The sequence below is a fragment of the Lontra canadensis genome, unplaced genomic scaffold, assembly GCF_010015895.1.
Source record: "Lontra canadensis isolate GAN:19392208 unplaced genomic scaffold, GSC_riverotter_1.0 scaffold15, whole genome shotgun sequence".
NCBI lineage: Eukaryota > Metazoa > Chordata > Mammalia > Carnivora > Mustelidae > Lontra > Lontra canadensis.
Window position 1 is genome coordinate 18,108,548 of NW_022631009.1, and position 22,952 is coordinate 18,131,499.

The 22,952-nt window shown below is 38.4% G+C and overlaps 1 protein-coding gene across 2 annotated transcripts in view; it reads left to right on the plus strand.

Annotated features, from left to right (window-relative positions):
- The window catches only part of RRM2B (ribonucleotide reductase regulatory TP53 inducible subunit M2B), a 35,772-nt gene extending 21,261 nt beyond the window's left edge, over positions 1 to 14,511 (plus strand). For both annotated transcript variants that reach the window (XM_032858565.1, XM_032858566.1), the window contains exons 7-9: positions 3,295 to 3,399; positions 5,171 to 5,284; positions 11,748 to 14,511. In XM_032858565.1, coding sequence (XP_032714456.1) covers positions 3,295 to 3,399; positions 5,171 to 5,284; positions 11,748 to 11,900 — 372 coding nt within the window. In that variant the 3' untranslated portion in view covers positions 11,901 to 14,511. The remainder of the gene's footprint in view (positions 1 to 3,294; positions 3,400 to 5,170; positions 5,285 to 11,747) is intronic.
- Positions 14,512 to 22,952: the final 8,441 nt, after the last annotated feature.

The window sequence follows — 22,952 nt, forward strand, 5'->3', positions numbered from 1 at the left end:
AGTTGCTTCAACTATAAATCTTGACAGGGTTTTGTTAAAAGGAGCCAGTATGTGTGAAAATACTTTATAAGTAAGTGCCAGAAAATACTTTCTATAATTTTTGTTGTTTCATGTCTTTCAGTTTCTAATAATTTTTATCATGAATGTCATATGTGGTAATTATAGAGAATTAAGAGAATAAAATCACTCAATCTTAACAGAGATAACCACTATTAGTATTTCATTGTATTTCTTTTCAGAGAATTTTCTGTAGTTAAACCTATGTAGATATATATGAACAGCATTTTATAATTTGAAATATTCTGTTTTTTTCATATTTTTATGAGCTGAGTTTTTTTAGCAGAAATTGTGAGCATTTTTTAATTAAATCAAGCATTTTTTCGAAAGAGTAGTTTTTAAAAAAGAGTAGTTTGGTTAGATATATAATATTTTAATGAAACAGTGTATCACTTGACTATTCTATACTTGGAAATTTAGGTTATTTCCAGTTTTTTGCTTATTTCTTTTGCTATAATGTAAAATGAATATGTTTTGTGTATAAGCTTTATCCCAATTTCATATTGTTTTCCTAAGCTAAATTGCCTAGAAATACAGTTACTGCGTTATAATGTATAATCATTTTGAAGGTTACCCATACTAATTTCCAGACTCCTTCCCAGAAGTTTTATAGAAAACCCTACCTAGCAACATAATGAACATGTCTTTTCTTACCATAACCTCACCAGAATTTGGATTTGTGTTTTAAATAGTTGACAAAGTTGATAGGGATAATGGTTCCTCGTTATTGGTTTTATTTGCATTTATTTGATTACTACCTAGAGTGAACTTTTTTTTTCCATAATGACATTAGTCATTTTTTTTTGTCTGCATTTACCTGTATTTATTTATTTGACAGAGAGAGAGAGAGCAGCAGGCAGAGCCAGTCACTTAATCGACTGAGCCACCCAGGCACCCTGCATTTACCTATTCTTGTCTCTTGCCTCTATTTCTGTTGGCATATATTCCCAGTGCATAGCGACTGCTAGGGCTCTCTCAATAGTGTTGTTTATTGAGTTTGTTATATTTATTGTATGAATATAATATAAAATATTATTTTTGTCATATTTTTGCTAATATTTTCCCAGTTTGTCCTTTGCTTTCTAATTTTGTTTTTTCTTGTAACATACAAAAACTTGAAATTGATATGATCCACTTCCAGAGAGTAGTTAAATAATCACATATATTTTCTCTTGACTTTATAACATCTTACTCTGTAATACTGTTGGGCTCTGTTTAGTACTAAGTACAGAATTTGGTATAAATGTAGTATAGGATAAGTTAGAATTTAACTTAATTTTATTTCATACACTCAGGCAGTTTTTCTAGTTCTCTTTGTTAAGTAATCCATCCTTCTCCATTGACTTGTGATATATTCTTTATTGTATATTAAGGGTTTTAAGTGTACTAAAATCTGTTTGGGGGCTAATTTTTTCTTTTCATCCACCTGTCAAATTTCATGCCAAAAAAACTTTTTTTTTTTGAGGGGGAGGGGCAGAGGGAGAGGGAGAAAGAGAATCTCAAGCAGGCTCCATGCCCTGCACAGAGCCTGACTTGGGCCTTGATCTCACAACCCTGAGATCATGACTTGAGTCGATATCAAGAGTGGGACGCTTAACCAAGTGAGCCACCTAGGTGCTCCTAAACACTTTTAATTATTGTAGTTTTTTTTATGTTTTGATAACTAATAAGATAAATTTCATAACTTTCCTATTAAAACTGTTATTATAAGATTCTGCCCATTTAATCTTCCAGATTAATTTTTAATTGAAATACATTTGACATATAATATCATGCAAATTAAAGATCTATGACATGTTAATTTTGTACATTTATATATTGTGATATGATTGCCATTGTAGTGATAATTGGCCCCTCTATCACATTACTTAATTACCTTTTTTTTTTTAGTTCAAATAAATAAGTTCTAGTCTCAGATTCTTTTAACTAAAAACAATTCTGTTGAGATTTTGATTGGAATTGCTCTAAACCTCAAAATTAATTTTATTCACTTCCTGATTTAACATATGAGTGCCTACCTTTGATTTACTCATATCTGTAATAGGTAGCTAGCTGTCAGTTCTAATCAACACTTTCTTTAACAGCCTTCACAGTTTATTTGAAATTCAGCCTTAGGTAATTTGAAGTATCCTTTTGAGTCCAGTTGGGGAAAATTGTTTGCCTAACAAATCTTCTAAGATTAACTGTTCAAAGAGTTTTGGTTTTTTGTTTTTTTTTTCTGATGGTTTCTTCTGGGAATGATAAATAGGAAAATAATCCTTTTGATTAGAATCTTTCATTTGCCTTTGGTTTTTGTTGATTTATTTAGAAAAACACAAGCATATTCTGATTTGTAATCCTTTAAGGTGTACATTCCTTCATCCTCCTAGCCCCTTGGTGGCTTACAAAATTGTTTCTTTTTCTTTGTAGTTTAGAAATGTTCACTGACTCTGCCTTGCTTAATTTTATAATCGCTAGCTTAATTTTGTTTGGTACTGCATCATCTTTCTCTGTCTCTGGCCTCTTTCTTTTTTTGTTTTGACTTTTTGCAATTACTTCTGTTGTTTTCAGCTTTATACCATCTGTTCTGTGTTTTGGAATCCTGATTATTATACATTGGATCTCCTTGCTCTGTTCTCTAATTATTTAAAGCTCTATCCCATTTCTTCCATTTGCATAACCATTCTGTTCTCAAGGTATTTCACAAGTTTATTTTCTTCTATGGTTATCTGCAGTGTCATTTCTGCTTTGTACAGCTTCAAATGGCATTCTTAATTCTTTTTATTTTCATTGCACTGAATTTGTTTTTTTCTTGAGCCATTCTTATTGAATATAAATGTTGCCTTTTGGACACCTCTTTAAGTTTCATCTTTACTTTAAACACTTCCTGTTTTCAATCATTTCTTAATTTTTTTGAGACATTAGAAATCAATGAATTTTCATTTCAGCCGTTGCTTTGTTTTCCTTTCCAAGATGATTTTGGTTACAGATTTGTTGTTGTTGTTGTTAATTAATTCATCTTTCATATTGATGAATTAAGATTTGCTGTCACTGAAAAATTTTCATGATAGGTTATTGTAATTGGCATTTTAATGAGATTTGAAGGAAAGTAATTCCTGGTACTATGAATCCTTCTTCTAGCTTCCAGAAATTCTGTGTTGCATTCCTAGAACCTAATTTATATGATACCTGACACATGACAGTGTGAAAATAGGTGATTAAACATTCTTTAACAATGGTATTTTTCTTCTATTTTAGGGGCTTCACTGTGACTTTGCTTGCCTGATGTTTCAGTACTTAGTAAATAAGCCTTCAGAAGAAAGGGTCAGGGAGATCATTGTTAATGCTGTTGAAATTGAACAGGTAAACAAGGAAGCTTGTATGATTAGCACATCTCTTTTTCTCTGATGTTTGTACCATTATTCTATTGGATTGACTCAGGAAATTGCCACTTGTAGGTCAAAGCAAATATCAGTAATTTTCAACCTGACAGTACCAACAGATAATGCATTGCAATTATCATGTCAGTTTATAATTTGGTTTGTAAGTAAATGTTATATGTTAAGCTTTTATGTATACTAAAATCTGTTTTGGAATTGTTTTTTTCTATCTAATTGATCTGTCACATTTTATGCCATAGCAAACTATTTGAATTATTTTAGCTTTAATTTTTTTTTTTTTTTTTTAGATTTTCAGCTACTAAAGGGTAATGACGGTTTCTTGTTTGTTTTGTATTTCCAAAACTGAGCATGGTATCTAGCTTGAAGTTTTCACTAAATGTTTATAGGATTAGCAAATCAATGAATTAGTGAATGGTAAAACTTAATAAATAGAATGTAAAAATCTCTAACTACGAAGATGTAGATGTTCCACTTAGGACTTTTTTTCTTTTTTTTAATATCATTTGAATGAACTAGTTTAAAAGTAAAGTAAATTAAAAAAATTTGTTATTATGTTTGGTTAGGCACCATACAATAATGCATTGTTAGTTTTTGATATGTTCAATAATTTCTTAGTTGTGTACAGCACCCAGTGCTCACTACAACACATGTCCTCCTTAATACCCATCACCCAGTTAGCTCATCCCCCCCCCACCCACCTCCCTTCTATAACCCTCAGTTTGTTTCCTGGAGTCCAGAGTCTCTCATGGCTTGTCTCCCTCTCTGATTTCTTCCCAGTTTTCCCTCCCTTCCCCTGTGGTCCTCCATGCTATTCCTTATGTTCCACATATGAATGAAACCATATGATAATTGTCTTTTGTTGCTTGACTTATTTAGTAAAATAAAATTTTTAAGCTCTTAAAAAAATACTGTATAGTTCAATAGCTGTGGTTTTCACATTGGGAAGGAAGGAGAAAATGCATGAAATGCATTTTGGTATTTTTAATCATTTTGAAAATTAAATTCAAATGGTTAATTTTTTTTTAATTTTTAAAAAGATTTTATTTATTAATTTTTGAGAGAAAGTAAGAAAGAGCACACAAGTGGGGAAGTGGGACAGTGGGAGAAGCAGACTCCCCAATGAGGAGGGAGCCTGATGCGGGACTCGATTTGGGACTCCATCCCACGATCCTGGGATCATGACCTGAGTTGAAGGCAGATGCTTGACTGATAAAACCACCCAGGCACCCTAATGTGCTTATTTTTTCCCTATTAACATTTAACCACTGTCTTTCAATATAGTTGGAGTTCAATTTATCTCCCAACCCCCATATCCATTTTTATTTTTTTCTCATTTTCTTTGCTAAGTGTGTTTCTATCTTTCCCAATTCCCTTCCATAACCATGTGCCCAACAGTGATCATCTTTGGTGAATCTTTTTCCAGATATTTCAGAGAAAAATATCTCATTTTTTCAATGGAGAAAGCCTGTGAATTAAGGTTCTATAATGCTACTCTGTAAAATACCAGTAATTTGATAGTTTCAATTTACTTAGGCTATTTAAGAATATGAAATACTGTGAATAGTAATACCCCAAACATTTTTAAACAAATGAACATTGCCATGTTGAAAGAATTTACCCTAGTATACTTCCCTCAGGGACTTAGATGATTAAAAAATGAAAACCCTATTTTTATTTGGAAAATATTTATTGTTCTATCTCTGTATTTTATTCTGTTTTTGTTAATATCTTAGGAGTTTTTAACAGAAGCCCTACCAGTTGGCCTCATTGGGATGAATTGTGTTTTGATGAAACAGTATATTGAGTTTGTAGCTGACAGATTACTTGTGGAACTTGGATTCTCAAAGGTAAGGTATTTAAAAATATATTACTACAAGCTAAAATGTTATACCAAGTAAGGCCACTAAAATACTATATTTTATTGAAAGCATTTGTAACATACCTGTCTACGTTTAAAATGTGTGTGACAAGGCCTGTTTTGCACAAACAAATTGGTCTTGTGAAATCCTTTGGAACTTGGAATTCATAACAGAAGTAGGAGGCTGATAAATCTTATTAACTGAGCTCAATAAATTACTTATAATAATTGTAGGTATTTAATGGGATTATCTTTAAGTAAATAGGATTTATTATGTGTATATATGTTTACCCTCATAAATCCCCATGGGTCAATATTGTAATTTTTATGTTAATATTTTTTTAAAAGATTTATTTATTTATTTTAGGGAGTGGGAGAGAGAGCTCAACTGCGGGAAAGGGCAGAGGAAGAGGGAGAGAGAAAGAATCCCCCAGCAGACTCCCCATTGAGCGTGGAGGCCACATGGGGCTCAGTCCCAGGACCCTGAAAGCATGACCTGAGCTGAAGTCAAGAGTCTGCTTCTTTTTCTTTTTTTAAAGATTGTATTTATTTATTTGACAGACAGAGATCAGAAGTAGGCAGAGAGGCAGGCAGAGAGAGAGGGAGAAGCAGTCTCCCTGCTGAGCAGAGAGCCCGATGCAGGGCTCGATCCTAGGACCCTGGGATCTTGACCTGAGCCGAAGGCAGAGGCTTAACCCACTGAGCCACCCAGGCACCCCAAGAATCTGCTTCTTAATCGACTAAGCCGTCCAGGAGCCCCACATTTGTATTTCTTTTAAAGCCTATTTACCTTTTATTTGTTTAGTGAGATTAATTCATCAGAAATTAATACTTTTATTTTTTTATTTTTAAAAAGATTTATTTATTTGAGAGAGAGAGAGAACTAGCGAGTGAGCTTGGTGGGGAGGGGCAGAGGGGGAGGGAAAGAATCTCAAGCAGACTCTAAGCCGAGCGCAGAGCCCCACACAGGCTCCATCTCATGACCCTGAGATCACAACCTGAGCTGAAACTAAGAGTCAGATGCTTAACCAACTGAGCCACCCAAACGCCCCTGAACTTTAAATATGAGTAGTTATTAGGAAGACATTAACTGTCATAATTTGACCCTTTGAACTCAGTTGTCTTAAAACTTATTTTTCATTTTGTTTATCAGAGATAATATACCTGAATATCATAAAGAGGTATGCTTCTCACATAACAGATGGAGGCTGCACCAGTCTACCTGGGTTCCAATCCTGGTTCTGCCACTTTCTAGCTATAGGACCTCAAGCAAGTTGCTTAACCTCTTATCCCCATTTCTTCATCCATGAAAGGGAGATGATAATAATAATACTTACCACAAAAGATTGTTGATGAGTTGGTATACTTAAAGCATTTCAAATAGTATCAGACGTACAGTAAATGCGCACTAGGTGGTCATGTCGTCTTCACGGTAATTGGAACATTCATAGATCTTGACTATGTACTATATATGATGGTAATTAGAAATTAGAGGTTCTAACTTCTTAGCATGGAAACGTGAGTTTACATTGTATTTAATGAGAAGCGTTATGAAATCCATGATGCTGGAGTAATCATTACCTTTCTCAGTAATGCATTTATATTCTGGTAACCACAGAAATACCATCATGAAAGAGCCCAATAAGGCAAAGGTTTTTGTAAGATGAACTATAGTTTATTATTTTAGTTATAAAATTCTGTGTTGACTGATAATGGAGAAGTCAAGATTATAACTACATTAATATGATCTCTTAAATTTATAAACTATATATTTTTAAAAATTGTGTTTGTTCCTAAGTAATACCAATATTTTTGTTACAGGAAAATTAATTTCCTCACTTGAGCCTTGAAGAGAACTCAATGTGCTTTAACTGACCACCATATCCTCACACTTTTACATCCATGTTCTCCTGCTTTTTAGAAAACTGGACTCCTGGGTCTAATTTTCCCTTTGGGACCTGGCTCACTGTAGATCTATAAAACATCCTGCCTACAGAAGAAAACCTAAACGTAGTATGAAACATCGTTTTTCCACAGGCCTTCAACAAAACTCAATAAATCCCAAAAAGCAGAAATTATATAGACCTTTTAGATTTTAATGCAGTAAAAGTAGAAATTAACAATGAAAGATTGCCAAAAAACTCTGTCTACTTAGAAATTAAGAAGCTGTCCTTTAAAATGAGATTAAAATGAAAATATAAAGTAATAGAAAATGTGAACTAAATGATGATAGGGTTACTATGATAGGGTTGACTATATTCCCTATGTTGTACTTTTCATCTCCAGGACTGACTTATTTTATAACTGAAAATTTGTACCTTTAATTCCCTTCACATATTTCACCCATCCTCCCTGCTTCCCCTCTCTGGCAGTCACCAGTTTGTTCTCTGTATTTATGAGTCTGTTTCTGGTTTTCTGTTTGTTTGTTTATATGTTTTGTTTTTCTTAGATTCCACATAGGAATGAAATCATATTGTATTTCTCTTTCTCTGACTTATTCCACTTACGGTAATTCCCTCTAGGTCCATCCATGTTGTTACAGATGGCAGGGTCTCATTCATTTTTTTTTTTAAGATTTTATTTATTTGAGAGAGAGCATGAGGAAGAGATCAGGAATGGGGGTGGGGAGGGCCGAGGGAGAGGGAGGAGCCGATTCTGCACTGAGCAGGGAGCCCCAAGGGCGGGACTCGATCCCCGGACCTGAGAATCATAATCTGAGCTGAAGGCAGACACTTAACCAACTGAGCCACCCAGGACCCCGGATCTCATTCATTTTTATGCTGAGTAATATTTGTGTGTGTGTGTGTGTACACGTACATATTATATCTTCCTTATCCATTCTTCTGTTGAAAGACCCTTGGGATATATTCAACACATCTACTACTGTTGTAAATAATGCTGCCGTAATCGTAGGGATGCATATATCTTTTCAGATTTGTGTTTTTGTTTCCTTTGGGTAAATACTGTGTAGAGGAATTACTGGATCATATGGTATTTCTGTTTTTAAGTTTTCGTGGAACCTCCATATGGTTTTCACCAGTGGCTGCAACAGTTTACATTCTCCAGCTACAATGCCTGAGAGTTTCCCTTTTCTCCACATCCACACCAATACTTGTTATTTCTTTTTTTAAAAAATGTTTTTATTTAGTTATTAGAGAGAGAGCATGAGCAGGGGTTAGGGATGCCCTGAGGAGGGACAGAGGGAGAAGGAGAAGCAGACTCCCAACTGAGCAGGGAACCCGATGTGGGGCTCCATCCCAGGACCCTGGAATTATGACCTGAGCCAAAGGCAGGTGCTTAACCAACTGAGCCACGCAGGTCCCCTATTTCTGGCCTTTTTGGTACTAAATATTGTGACAGGTGTGAGGTGATATCTCATTGTGGTTTTGTTTTTACGTTTCCTTGATGACTAGTGAGTGATGTTGACCATTTTTTCAAGTGTTGGTTGACCATCTGATACCTTCTTTGGAAAAGTGTCTCGCTTCTCTGCCCATTTATCCCCCTCTCTAGCCATTTTTAAAATCAGATGATTTGGGGCGCCTGGGTGGCTCAGTGGGTTAAGCCTCTGCCTTCAGCTCAGGTCGTGGTCTCGGGGTCCTGGGATCGAGCCCCACATCGGGCTCTCTGCTCTGCAGGGAGCCTGCTTCCTCCCTCTCTCTGCCTGCCTCTCTGCCTACTTGTGATCTCTGTCAAATAAATAAATAAAATCTTTAAAAAATAATAATAATAATAATAAAAATAAATAAAATCAGATGATTTGTTGTTTGGGTGTTGAGTACATTCTTTAGATGTTTTGGATATTAACCCTTTATTGGATACATCAAATATATAAAATATTTACAAATGTTTTTTTCCCATTCTGTAGGTTGCCTTTTTGTTTTATTGATGGTCTCCTTTGCTGTAGTCTTAATAGTTTATTTTTGCTTTTGTTTTTCTTGTGTAAGGAGATATATTCATATTTATGTTGCTAAAGCCAAATTCCAAGACATTACTGCCTTTTTTTTTTTTTAAGGAGTTTTATGGTTTCAGGTCTCACATTTAGATCTTTCATCCATTTTGAGTTCATTTTTGTGTTTGGTGAAGGAAAGTAGTTCAGTTTCATTCTTTTGCATGCAGCTGCCCAGTTTTCCCAGTACTATTTATTGAAAAGACTATCTTTTCCTCATTATATATTCTTACCCACTTTGTCGCAGATTAATTGAGCATATAAACATGGGTTTATTTCTTGACTCTTTCCTGTACTATTGATCAAATTATCTGTTTTTTTTGTGTGTGCTAGCACCCTATTGTTTTGATTACCAAAGCTTTCTAGTATATCTTGAAATCTGAGATTGTGATACTTCCAGTTTTGCTTTTCTTTCTCAAGATTGCTTTAGCTATTCAGGGCCTTTTGTGGTTCCATACAATTTTTAGGATGATTCAAGTTATGTGAAAAATACATGCACTTAATTAACTTACTCTTAGTTACTTTGTCCATGCCATGGGTGATTTTTTTTAAAAAAATAAGAAAAAAGATTTTATTTATTTGACAGAGAGACAGTGAGAGAGGGAACACAAGCAGAAGGAGTGAGGGAGGGAGAAGCAGGCTTCCTGCTGATGTGGGGCTCAATCCCAGGACCCTGGGATCATGACCTGAGCCAAAGGCAGGCACTAAATGACTGAGCCACCCGGGTGCCCTGCCATAGATGATTTAAATCGGGTTTTTTGGAAGGCTCCAGTTTTAAAATGCAGTAAATCTGTAACTATTGGTTCAGTGCTTTTTTCACTATATCCTGCTAGTTCAAATTTTCACTCTCTCTTAGCACATTATTTCTGACGGGCAATGCCACTGAATTCTGTGACTCAACCACACACAACATTTGATCTTTTGTTGGAAAAAAAAATATATGTATGTATATATATGTATATGTAATATTTTATTATATTAAACTTTTTATTAAGCTTCATTAAAAGTCAGAGAGCATGCAATTTCCTTTTTAGCAAATGTATAGTTCAGTGGTTTTTAGTATATTCACAGAGGTGTACAACTGTCACAACAATCTGTTTCAGAGTATTTTTAGCGCCCCACAAAGAAACTGTACCCATTAGCCATCAGCCAAATAATACTCTAAACCAAATTTTATTTATCCATTTATCAGTTGATGGACATTTCAGTAGTTTTGGCCATTAAGAATAATGCAAATAGGAACATTAACTTATAAGTGTTTGTGTGGACAGTGTTTTCATTTCTCTGGGATATGTAACTACAAGTGAAATTGCTATGTCCTGTGGTAACTGTTTTTAATTATTAAGAGGAACTGCCAAACTGGTTTTCAAAGCAACCGCACCATTTTACATCCAGTAGTGTATGAGGGCTTGTTTCTGCACATCTTCGTCAACACATCTGATGCATCTTTTTTGTTATAGCCGTCCTAGTGGATGTGAAGTAGCGTTTCATTGCAGTCTTGATTCGCATTCTCACTAATGAGTAATGATGTTGAGCATCTTTCCATGTGTTTCTTGGCTTTTGTATACCTTCTTTAGAGAAATATCTGTCGATTCAGACCCTTTACCCATTTTTAATTGGGTTATTTGAAAATATTCTTATCTGTGGTGTCCATAATCCCTGCTGGAATACTCCTAAATTTAAAAATCCTATTTTATTGCCCCTCATGGATCACTGAAATGTTTCATGGTTTTTCATCAAGCTGTGTCGCCAGGTCTGCTTCTTGAATTCAGAAGTAGTGGAAAAGCTTCTTGTTAACATATATTCCACCTTTGGGGGCGCCTGGGTGGCTCAGTGGGTTAAAGCCTCTGCCTTTGGCTCAGGTCATGCATGATCCCAGGGTCCTGGGATCGATCCCCACATGGGGCTCTCTGCTCAGCAGGGATTCTGCTTCCCTTCCTCTCTCTCTGCCTGCCTCTCTGCCTACTTGTGATCTCTGTCAAATAAATAAATGAAACCTTAAAAAAAACCCATAAATTTCACTTATAGTTTGGAGACATCTGTGGATAGCATTTATTCTCTTTTCTCATCACGGTCCCTTAACATCAATGGGTTAATTATCTGTTATGAACTAAGAAACATGGTAAGGTTCACAGTACATTTTTGGTAATTCAGTATTTTGTAGTATCATGTCTGTGTGACCACCTAATGGTTATACCTGTGATAAGGTCTGTAATGTCGATGGTGTATTGGATCTTTCAAGCTGCAAAAACGTTTTAGTTTGATTGTTATTAAATCTTTCATTTGTGCAGTAATATATAAATACCAGAGATGCTAATGTAGTTTCTTAAACTTAGTAGGTGATCTCAATTGTGTTACGATTAATCAGCCTTGATTCCCTCTAGGACATGGATCCTACAGGTGACTAGACAGGTGTTAGGAGACCTGAGCTTGTTAGTTATCTGTTCGTCTTGTGGATGTGATTTGGCTTCTTCAGAATGTCTAATAACATGTCTTTTCTTTTTAGGTTTTTCAGGCAGAAAATCCCTTTGATTTTATGGAAAACATTTCTTTGGAAGGGAAAACAAATTTCTTTGAGAAACGAGTGGCAGAGTATCAACGTTTTGCAGTCATGGCAGAAACCACAGATAACGTCTTCACCTTGGATGCAGATTTTTAAAACACTTCCCATATATAAACCTATCACTGGTAGATAGCAGTCTGTTTTTCTTTGCTTAAAGAAAACCCCACCAAACTTAAAGTACCTCCTTTAGGGAATAGAAGTTTGCTTAAGAGGAAGTCTGAAACCAAACTTCAAATCAAGTTGGATTTATATAAATACACTCTAATTTTCTTGTTGAACAACCAGCTTGTGACTTAAGTGCTTTTGTTGTGTCACTAAAATATGAGATGGTACTATGTGGGGGTTAAGAGCATGAGGTGAGTGGTCAGATACGAGTTTGACATTCTGCCCTTACTACTTGTGTGATTCTTGGCAAGTCAGTTAATCTCTCTAAATCTCAGTGTATATATCTTTAAAGTGAATGTAATAGTAGGTCCTAAATTTCCATTTATGGAAATGAGGATTAAGCCACAAAATAAATGCTTAGTCAATATTACCACCACCACTATTACTATTATGACTTACTAATAGTGTTAATTATGGTGGTGTTGTGATAAAATGCTCCCCTGTCCTCCAAGTAATTGTGATTCTGGGTCTTAAGATCTAGATTAAATCTTTGTTTGAAACAATGTTTGAGGGAGAATACAAGGATTTCATTTAAGAGATTATAATTCTCATTAAGTTGAGAATAACTTCTTTGGATTCCTCAGCATGTGGTAAAGGAAATTTAGTTCTTAGTTGTTTTGGGCAGGATACTTAGGAAGTGGAATTCAGGAGGTTATCCTGGCAGTTGACCTTGTAAGTAAAATGATTCTCCTCCTTTGGAAGTCAAAATGATCACTATTGCCAGACATAGTCCTGAAATGTTTAAAGCCCAGGTGAATTAGGTAGAATAGCATTTTCCAAAGAGTATTCTAAGAGCTGTTAGCCCCTCTAGATATTTTGAGGGGAAAGAAAACGGATTCTGTGGTCAGATGAATCTGGGAAATGTTTGTCTTCCCTTCCTCTTTAGAACATATCATCAGTACATCAAGGATAGAGAAATTCTAAGTACGTAAGCTTATTCCCCCCAGCAGACTTTCTTAATACAAATACAAATAGAAATTTTTCACCTGTTAACATCTCATCCAACTGGTGTTCCTCAGAACATAGCTTGGAAAAAGTTGGCCTTGAACCATTTTACACTTAGGGGAGGGAGTTGGGGACTGAGTTCAGGAGACCTGGTGGGGATTACTGACCCGTTTGTATTTGTGCTAAACTGAATAATGCACCTGAGACTGACCTCAGCTGTGCTTCTTTAATACTCTTTAAACTCTTTTATGCTGTTACAAGGTATAGTACAAATAATGGAACTATGCCTCCTGCACAGCAGCAGATGGCAACGGAGACAAAGGTCTCTGCAGACGCTGAGCGAGGAGAGGCCGGGAACCCCTCATTATCATTAAGAAGAATCAAGAAGTAGCCTGGGCCCCCAAAACAGTGTGGTTCTCCACGTACAGCAACTTTTTATAAAATTCTGCAACTTGGAATTTAGAGATTTTCACTTTGCCTAAATGTTTGCTTCATTTATTCGGCAGTGATCTAACTGACTTTGTGAAACTGGGAGCTCTCGAGCAGGTGCAAGAGGAGCGGGTCATAACTTCGTTAGGGAGAGGTCAGAAACGTGACATATTTCCGCCTGTAACAATGCCATGTATTTGTTCAGTTTTCCAGTTTGTTCTGTGTTGCAGAGTTGGCCAGCTGTTTTTACGTCCTCTCAGGGGATCCCACAACAGCCTTGGGAGCTTGAAGAGCAGCTAGTGTTGACATTTTACTAATGGGAGAGAGTGAGGCTCAGAGAAGTTAAATGACTTGGCCAAGATCTGCTCGTATCACTGTCCTACAGTAGAATTCTTTTTTCTTAGAGATTATCATCTTTTTTGTGTTTAGTCCCTTACATCCATCTTTATGTGATTTTGTCTGTTTCCTCATTCAAGTATCGTGTACTTTATTAAGGTGTTATATAAATTATTTAACTATATTCAGATAGTGTGTTCAAAGATGTGCCTACTACTATACTGAACACTGAACATTTAAAACTGACAGTATCTGCAGTGATATCAGAATGAAAGAAAAACGTTTTCAGTGCATATTCCCTTTGTTTGGAATCCAGATCTTTCTCATAGGTAATGGCAGGTGCCTTAATATGAAGCTTATTTATAGTAGCAATAAACGTAATTCTATTGAGATGAATAAGTTTTCTTACTGAAATACTGGATTTTTAATACACTGGTTTATTATATTCGGTGTTCTAGATCCTTTTCCAGGCCTCCAGGTTACATATTTATTTATTATGTTTAGTACTTTGGCTCTTAGTTCTTAAGGAATGAAGCAATTGTGGAATCTCTTTTTAATATTATCTTGCAAGTAAAGAAAAAAATTCAGAGTATGTTTACAACTTCTTTTTTTAATAGCACATATATTCAGATCATGGTTACTGTAGTCAAGTTCATTATTTAGGAATATAAAAACTTGTAGTTCATGACAGTTTGCAGTTATTAAACATATTTCATTGTAGTATGTAGAATCATGACTTGGAAAAACTTTGGAAGACAGACCCAGTGCTTTCAGATAAGCCCGTTCTATTGTTCAGTTACATACAGTAATAAACAATTATTTTTACATACAAGCTTACTCGAGTCCTGTCTTCATTGTCTCATTTTGGAACATCAGATTTTTCTGCTGCTTTTTGCCATTTTGTTTTTTATTCATAAAAAAGTGATTACAGTTGACCCTTGAACAACACGGGAGTTAGGGGCACCAACCCCCCCCCCACAGTTGAAAATCTACATGTAGCCTTTGATTCCTCCAAAACTTAACTACTAATACCCTCCTGTTGAGCAGAAGCCTTACCAATAACACAGTCAATTCACATGTGTTTTGTGTGTAATATATATAATATGCTGCATTTTACAATAAAGTAAGTTAGAGAGAATAAAACGTAATTAAGAAAGTTGTAAGGAAGAGAAAATACACTTACAGTACTGTCCCCTATTGAAAAAAATCTGCATGTAAGTGGACCCATGCAGGTCAAACCCATGTTGTTCAAGGATCAACTGTATTGAGAAATCATACCAGTTTGTGTATTTAAGAAATACTTTATTTGATATTCAGAATTTTGCATTTTACCTTTAAATATGCTAACATCAGTGTCATGGAATCCCCAAATTGCATTTGTACAGATTAAGCTAAGGGCTAAATGTCACTAACTGATTTTCAGTGATAAAGAAATCTGCTCTTGGGCTGCATGAAAGCCAGCTTAGTCCTATAATCAGGTTTATGTTTTTCCACTAAATTGAGTGAACTGGCAGCCAACTCAGGAACTCTTGCTCAGCAGAATCTATATGAGTGGCACAGAAGGGAAATCTGTGTATTTTTGTTTTTCCCACCCTTTAAATAATCTCCTTTTTAGACAATTACAAGTTTGCAGGAAAACTCGATATTCCTAGGGCCTTAGGAAGAAAGGATTTAAGCCTTCAAATTTGGGGCTTAATTCTGTTAAGGAAAAGATGGGTGAAAATGGAAAGATAGAGAATGGATGGTTTTTTGCTTGTTTGTTTTTCATACAGAGAAAAATATAACAATTCAGGCTTCCTAAGTTCACAAGATCGTTAACGTGTGCATTTGACTCTTATAAATATGTCTTGATTTTTCCAAATGTAGGGTAGTTTAGCAAAATTACTCAGAATCTACTGTGTATATAGAGATCCTCATTAGATGTGGTGTACCTAAGTCTTTTTGCTTAAATACATTATGGTCCATCAAGCCAATCCTGCCTATTTAGGATTCAGGGTTTTTTTCCAAAGAAATAAGTTGGGTTTTGGTTTTTTTTTTTTTTGGATTAGTGTGTTGAAATAAACTATATCATAGCTGTATCATTTTGTGTGTGTTCTTTTTGAGTAAGAGTATTCCTGATTTGCAACCAAAAGGACCCTGTGTAAAACAAAAATTGGCTCCTGGATATAAACAGTGATTAGAAAGAACCAATGTTCAGGCATGTATCAAGAGCTGGGAGCCCTGAGTTTGCTCCTTGGGCGGACCCTGAGAGCCAGGTGAGGTCTTCAGTGAAACTCAAGTGCTGTTTAGAGGGCAAGGTGAAGAGTAGGAGAGGGAGGTACGGCTGAGATGTGAGTCTTAGAAGAGCAGCGTTGTTGCACATGAAGGGGTGTGCCTGGCCTGCACGGTCATCCAGCAATAAGAAAAACAGCCGTCCTTGTTTTCTGTGACCTTTCTCACAGCCGCATCTGCTCTGTTCATCTCTCCAGGTTAGCGTGTTACCACATCCTAGAAAACGAGCATTCTTCAGTTTGCCTGAGTAAGGGTCAAGGGGTATATTCTTGATATCCTTTTGTCATTAATGAGAGTGTCCAAATTCTGCAAGGAAAATTTAATTCCCAGTAAAATAATAAGCATTTGTACATCCTTCAGTGCTTATAAGGTGACCTTGCAAACTTGTTATTCTAACCACTTCTTTGGTCTACTAGTTTTATGAGAAATTGCTCTGTCCCCATAATATTGGTAAAGGGCCAAAAAGCTCAGACAAGCCACGTTACTTGCCCAAGGCCATGCAACTGGTAAAAGAGGCAGGGATTATGACTTAAAATCTCATCTTTTCACTGAATGCACCCAAATTTCTACTGCTACTGCTGGTGGTATTCAAGATTTTTCATGGGATATCATCCCCTAGACCTCGATTCTCTCCCTGACACACTCCATCAGCAGGTGTCAATTTAGAGCTTCATGTGTCATCCCCCAGAGCTTGCTGGGAATTGTGTTAAGCAACACTTCACGGAGTGGGGAGAGAGCTAACCTGCTGCGGCCTGGCTAGAGTGGTGATAATGTTTGAAGACATCAGAGGTGCAATTTTGGAAACCTTAAATCATATCTCTACTGTCTAAAACGTTAAGAGCTGACCAGATGACAGCTTCCCAAGCAGTCCTTCTCAGAAGTCAGATTGTAAAGTGGTAACAAAAAAAGATACACTTGCTGCAATTTATTTAAATTTCAGACACTAGAGCAGCACTCGCCTCTAATTCCCAACACCCCAGATCTCAGAGGACTCGCACCATCCTTCATGTGGCTCTCTAAAAGCAAGTTGAACCCACCGAAGGCAGTATCCAGATACAATCAGCCTTTACATTTCTGAGAAAATGTATTCCAAATACATCTCCTGTCATCTCCTGTGTGTGCTACAATTGTCCTTATCTCCAGAGACTCAGCTTCATCGATGGGCCACAGAGTTTGACACAGAGGATCTTTCCCTTCCCAGATTTTTTCCTCTGCACCTGCCTTTTTTACTGGCTCATCCCTGCTCATCCACTGGGAACGTCCTTTCTCCGTGTGCTCATAGCTCTCCATAACTGGTGCACGATGTATTAACATTTAATTGAACCCCTTTCAGGTGAGACCAGCACTCTTTACCTGTGTCTCCCGTATGGCACACAGGAGTTTCTCAGTATTTCCTGAATGAATGAATGAATGAATGAATGAATGAATGGCAGTCATAGCCATTGAATCATGAACCCTGGTTTCCTGTAATCAGCATAAGCTGTTAGCTAGAAACCATCATTTACAGAGCACACATGCCCCCTATGCTTCACATAGACCATGTCATTTAATGCTCTGAATCCTGCTGGAAAGGCATTTTTTCCTCCTTCCCTCCACAAATATTTAATGAGTGTATCCTAAGTGCCAGACACTGCTGGAGGTGCTGGAGATCAAACCATGAAAACACAGATACGACGTCTGCCTCATGGAGCACAGCGGGGTGCAATCATAAGCAAAGAAAACTGTTATTTCCTCTATTTTCAAGGTGACTTTCAGAGAGGGCTTATTCCCGACCGACTCCTTGCTTAAAGTGGTACAGATAAAGCCAGAATTCTGTCCCAGTTCTGCGGAATACCAAAGTTCATGCTTTCCCTAGAATCTCCTGATCAAGACATCACTGCAGCTCTGATGGGCACAGAGTACCAGGTCCCAGGGGTTAGTGGGCCCCAAACCACTTCAAAGGGCTGTGTGGCCTGAGCTGAGAGTCAGCAGCCACAGGTGCTGTTCAGGCTCTAGGAGCAAGAAGCCCGTGGAGGCGAAGGTCAGACTCCGCTTACATCCCTCTGGCAGCTGGCAGGCAGCCCTGTTGCAATCAGCGTGGGACTGGGCGGGCAGGGCTGATGGGAAGTTAGCAAAGCTAATTCCATCTCATTTTCTACAAGGGAGGAATAGCTTCAGGATCTTGCCAGCTGCTACCAATGTAGAGCTCAGTTTCCAGCCCCCACGTGTCCTGTGTGGGTCAGGAGAAAGCCAAAGAAGGCTGTTAGGGGCCCCCAGCCTTCCCCGAGGTCAGGGGAAGAAGAAGTGACTGTGTGGGAGGTGGGGTGGGGGACATGGTGCCAAGTCCCCTTTCTTGCTAGACAACTGTGACCTGGCAGCTCCATTGGCCTCCTGTTCTTGACTTCCTGCAGGTGGTGGTGGTTTTGCCAGAGGTCTCATTTCCTGACTTCCTCATGATGGAGCCCTTGAACCACTGGTCTCTCCTGGCTCCGAGGCTGCTCCTTCACTGTGGGAGTTAAGGAGGTGGAATTTAAAGAAGAATCGTTCTGTTTAAGGGTGAGCTGGGGCTGCTGGACTGGGAGGCGAGGGTGGCTCTGAACACACAGAAGAAATTCCTGCTCAGCACAAACTCCCTTGGGGAATTTCACTTCTGGCTGACCGTTAAGAAATGAAAGTCTAGGTGACACTCCCATAGGGAAGCCCTGCGTTTTGGTACCAACAGAAAGAGGGAAAGCTTCTTTCCATAGACAGATGTTGAGCACTCATGAAGCCACTGACAAAACTACACATTTTTATGAAGCATCAGGAGCCTTGAACTTGTCACAGACTCGCCTGTGATTTTGTTATTTGCTTATCCATCAGTTTGGGGTAGGGGTGGCAGAGAGGGGAGGGTCAGAAATGGCAGAAAGATAATACTTACCCTCTGGCCTATTCTGGGAAGATCTAGGGGTGGAGGGGAAAGTACTAGCTCTCGTCTGTTGTACCAGAATGGATCATGCCAGCTCCTTAGCGCCTTTGGCCCTGGATCCCTGAAGCTCCCGTCCGCCTCAGGCTGAGGGAGATGGAGATATCTATGTTCAAGGCAGAATATTTTCACAATTTAGATGTGGGGAGCAGGTTTCTTAAGAGCTAGGGGGTCATTAAATGATACTCCATCCTATGAATACTAAATCTATCTTGACTCAGTTGATTGACTTACACCCCACAGGAAGTACCTCAAAATGTGGGATTTTGCTATGCTGAGGTGTGGAAGAGCACAGGCTTTAGGGCCAAACGATTTGGGTTCAAATCCTGACTCTACCATGTACTGGCTGGATGACTTCCTCAAGTTAAATATGCAACTAGGAAGAACAGCCGTGTGGACTTCTTCTGCTGTTGTACAAATATGCGGGACACTTAAAATAGCACCCAGCACATAGTAAGCACTCCAAAATTAAAGCTATTATCTCAAAGCTTCTGTTTGGCATTAAAATTCCAATGGTAGGCCCGGAACATTTCCATTAGCTTAGATGACCTTAAAGTCAGTAGTTCCTCGAAGGCTGAGCTATTGGCTCCTTGCTGTGCCTCCTTGAAAAATTTCATCACTGTACAGGTTTCAGTTCTCTCACACAGATTGGTCATTCGAATTTTTAGCATAAATTTATAAGTGGTCTTAGTATCTAGCATGTTAGTTGGCGAGGAAATAGACTTTTTGGGTTTCCTTAGCAAATAAGATAGTTTTGCCCTTCCTGCAACATTAGCAATAAGGGAAATTTGGCTCACCTTAATTATCTGTATAGGTTTAACATGCTATGTTGTTCTCATTAGCCTTTTAAGGCTAACAAACACATCAAAAGCCCTCTGAATGAGTGATTCCCATTTGGTTCTGTAAGTAGCAAAGTCACAGTAGCTTTAGAGCCACAATGTATCACTGCTCTAAGGAGAATCTTCAGTCCCCGTGGATCTGGTCCTATTGTTCCCCCGACTAGAGTGAGAGCTTCAGGGTAGAGAGTTGATGCTTTTCTGCCTTAAAAGTCCCTCCCTGCATCAGGTGGGAGCCAGACTGGTTATCATTGGTTCTAGGGAGCTCAGTTTGAGCCTTAAGGCCCACCACTGGGACTTAGGCATAGTTGGGTCATGACTCGCTCATAGGGTGAAGTTTCTTAGCATGGGGACTTCTGGGAGAGAATTGGCTCTGGGGCCAGGAGGGGACAGATCTGATGGTTTTGACCCAAGTGATGGGTTGGGCAGAGATTCTGAATATAGCACAGAAGCCACTACACAAACCCTATCAGGTAGAACAAGGGGGAAAGCAGACCTTGAAAGAGTGGTTTCACACAACCTTGCCCATGTTGGGATATGAACCACACAAAGAAGAACACAAAGGGAGAGGTCCATGCTCCTTTCCAGGCCAATTTGTAATTGACTTTGGTGCCAATGCCAGTGGAGAGCAGTGTGAAGTAGGGTTGCTTGGTTGTTCCAGCTTCTTGCTCTTATAAACATAGGTGGTGAATGGGACACCTGGGTGGCTCAGTTGGTTAAGCCACTGCCTTCGTCTCAGGTTGTGATCCCCGGGTCCTGGGATCGGGTCCCACATCGGGCTCCTTGATCAGCAGGGAGCCTGCTTCTCTCCTGCCTCTGCCTGCTTGTGCTCTCTCTCTCTGACAAATAAATAAATAAATACAATCTTAAAAAAAAAATAGGTGGTGAACATCCATATATGTATGTATGTGTATATATATATAAATTTATATAAGTTTATATATATTTATATATATACAAGTATATATACAACTTTATACATATCCAAGATTTTCTCTAGGATAAATTGGGTCAGAGGAATATAGAATTCTGAACTTGGCTCACTTTTCTTTTAAAGATTTGTTTATTTTTATGAAATAAAAGAGAGAACACAGTGGGGGAGGGGCAGAGGGAGAGAATCTTCAAGCAGATACCCTGCTGAGTGTCCATCAATCTCACCACCCATGAGATCATGATGATCATGACCGGAGCCAAAACCAAGAGTCATATATTCAACCCACCAAGCCACCCAGGTGCCTGTTTCACTTTTCTTTTTTCTTTTAACTGTGTATGGAAGTAAAATACACATATACAGCCAGGTCTGTCTTTTTTTCTTTTAAATAATACAGACATTTACATACTTTTTTTTTTTCTATAACTAAAATGGTGGATACATTCTAAAACTTTTTCTTTGGACTTAGGTGAAAATTTTTTGTTTTTATTTCTGGACATACTTCTATTTCTTCCTATGGCAGATACTCATAGCTGTCTACTCCAAAGCCATACCCAACCCTTGCCCACTTCCAACAACAGAAGCTGGGAAAGCTACATACTTTCTTTCCCAGATGCCCTTATAGCTAGAAGTGGCTAAGTGGCCCAGTCTGACTAATGAAACATAGAGTAAAGCCTGTTAGGTCTTACAGAGAAATATTTTTTCCTCTCTGCTTCAAAAGTGAGGCTTGTAAAATGAAAATCTCTGCCAGGAATACTCCTTTTGTGTCCTGCCTTCAAACTGTTGTGTGAGGGTGTAACCTTTGCTACAATGGCAGCCACTTTGTGATCATGAGGCAACATACATGAGCAAGAACAAAAAAGCTAAGATGTTGATGATAGTAAAGGCAAAAAGAAAAAGATACCTGGGTTTTGATGATATGGTCACTTAGATCAGCTGTGGTAACTCCTACCTCCCATTTTCTGTTCTGTGAGACAATAAGAACCAAGATGCCCTAAGCCATTCTTACCCATGGCTTCTATTACTTATAACAAATGCATCTTATCAGAAACAACCTTCCCTCTTTAAAACCGTTCAGAATAAGAGCATTATCTCTTCCCTCTCATCCTGTATTCCTTGCCCATAGGAATGGTGATTACATCTGTGATTACATCCTGTACAAAATGTATAAGAATGTAAGACAGCCGGATCCATTTCTTAGCAATTCTGGTATCCTTCACAAACGTTTCTGGCCACCCAGCCCTGGTACAGCCTGGCTCTTCCACGTTTTGGCTGAGGACACAGGGTACCTGTGAGCAGTCAGCCGCCTTCCCTGTGGCCTCTCCCTGCAGCCACACCCGTCCACCTCCATGGCAGTGAGGTCGGAGAAGACAGTGTCCGAGGCACTCCAGAGGTCTGTTCTGGGGTGCCCTGCCTGCTCCTCATCTTAGGACTGTACCCTCTTCCCGAGGAGGGATTACTGCTAGTGGGATCTCTGCATTAGTGCATTTTAACCGAAACCAAGTTAGAAAGGCTTAATGTTCAAACAAGAATTTTTGCCCTGAAAATAGTACCTGAGGTGTTCATGCCTGGAATACAAAGGGCTCAGCGATTCCTTCAGACTTAGAGACAGCTGGGATCGGTTTCCCTTCTGCAGATAGGTTAGGACTGAGCAAAGTGTTTGATTGCATTACTCCTGAGTGGTTGGTTTCCTGTTGTGATTTAGCTAATATACAAATCTCCTACAATGGGAATAAATGACAGGGCCTATTTCCACCCTGTAGCCCACACTTTCACAAACAGCGCATGGTGGGTGTGGAAGTGTGTGCTCATGCTGAGCAGCTGTGGGGGAAAGGGCAAGTGGTAAGGAAGGCCCCTTGCCTGGTTCAGGGTTTGATAACTGAGCAGAGAGTGGGAGGAGGGGCAGAAACTCCAGTGGACAGGTACAGAGACCACGACTCAAGAGACCACATCTCTCTGTGTGGCACACTGAAAACAGTGCTGGGTTGGGAGTCCCAGAGAACTGTAAAGCAAAAAGATGAAATACTTGAGTCAGATAGGAAAATGGGGTGGGAGAAGTCTCAACTCTACCATTTCTTAGCCATGTGACCTTGGGTGAATGGCTTACACCCCACCGAACCTCAGTTTTTCTATCTGCGAAATGGGAATGCATATTGATCCAAGGTTTAAAGGAGTTACAGAGTAGGGATTGCATTTCACTGCAGAGAATTAAGAGGAACCCAGATCTGAGCTGAGGGTGGAAAGAGGAGAGCTCCGGGAGACTGGGGAGGGGGTCAGGTCCCAGATGTGGC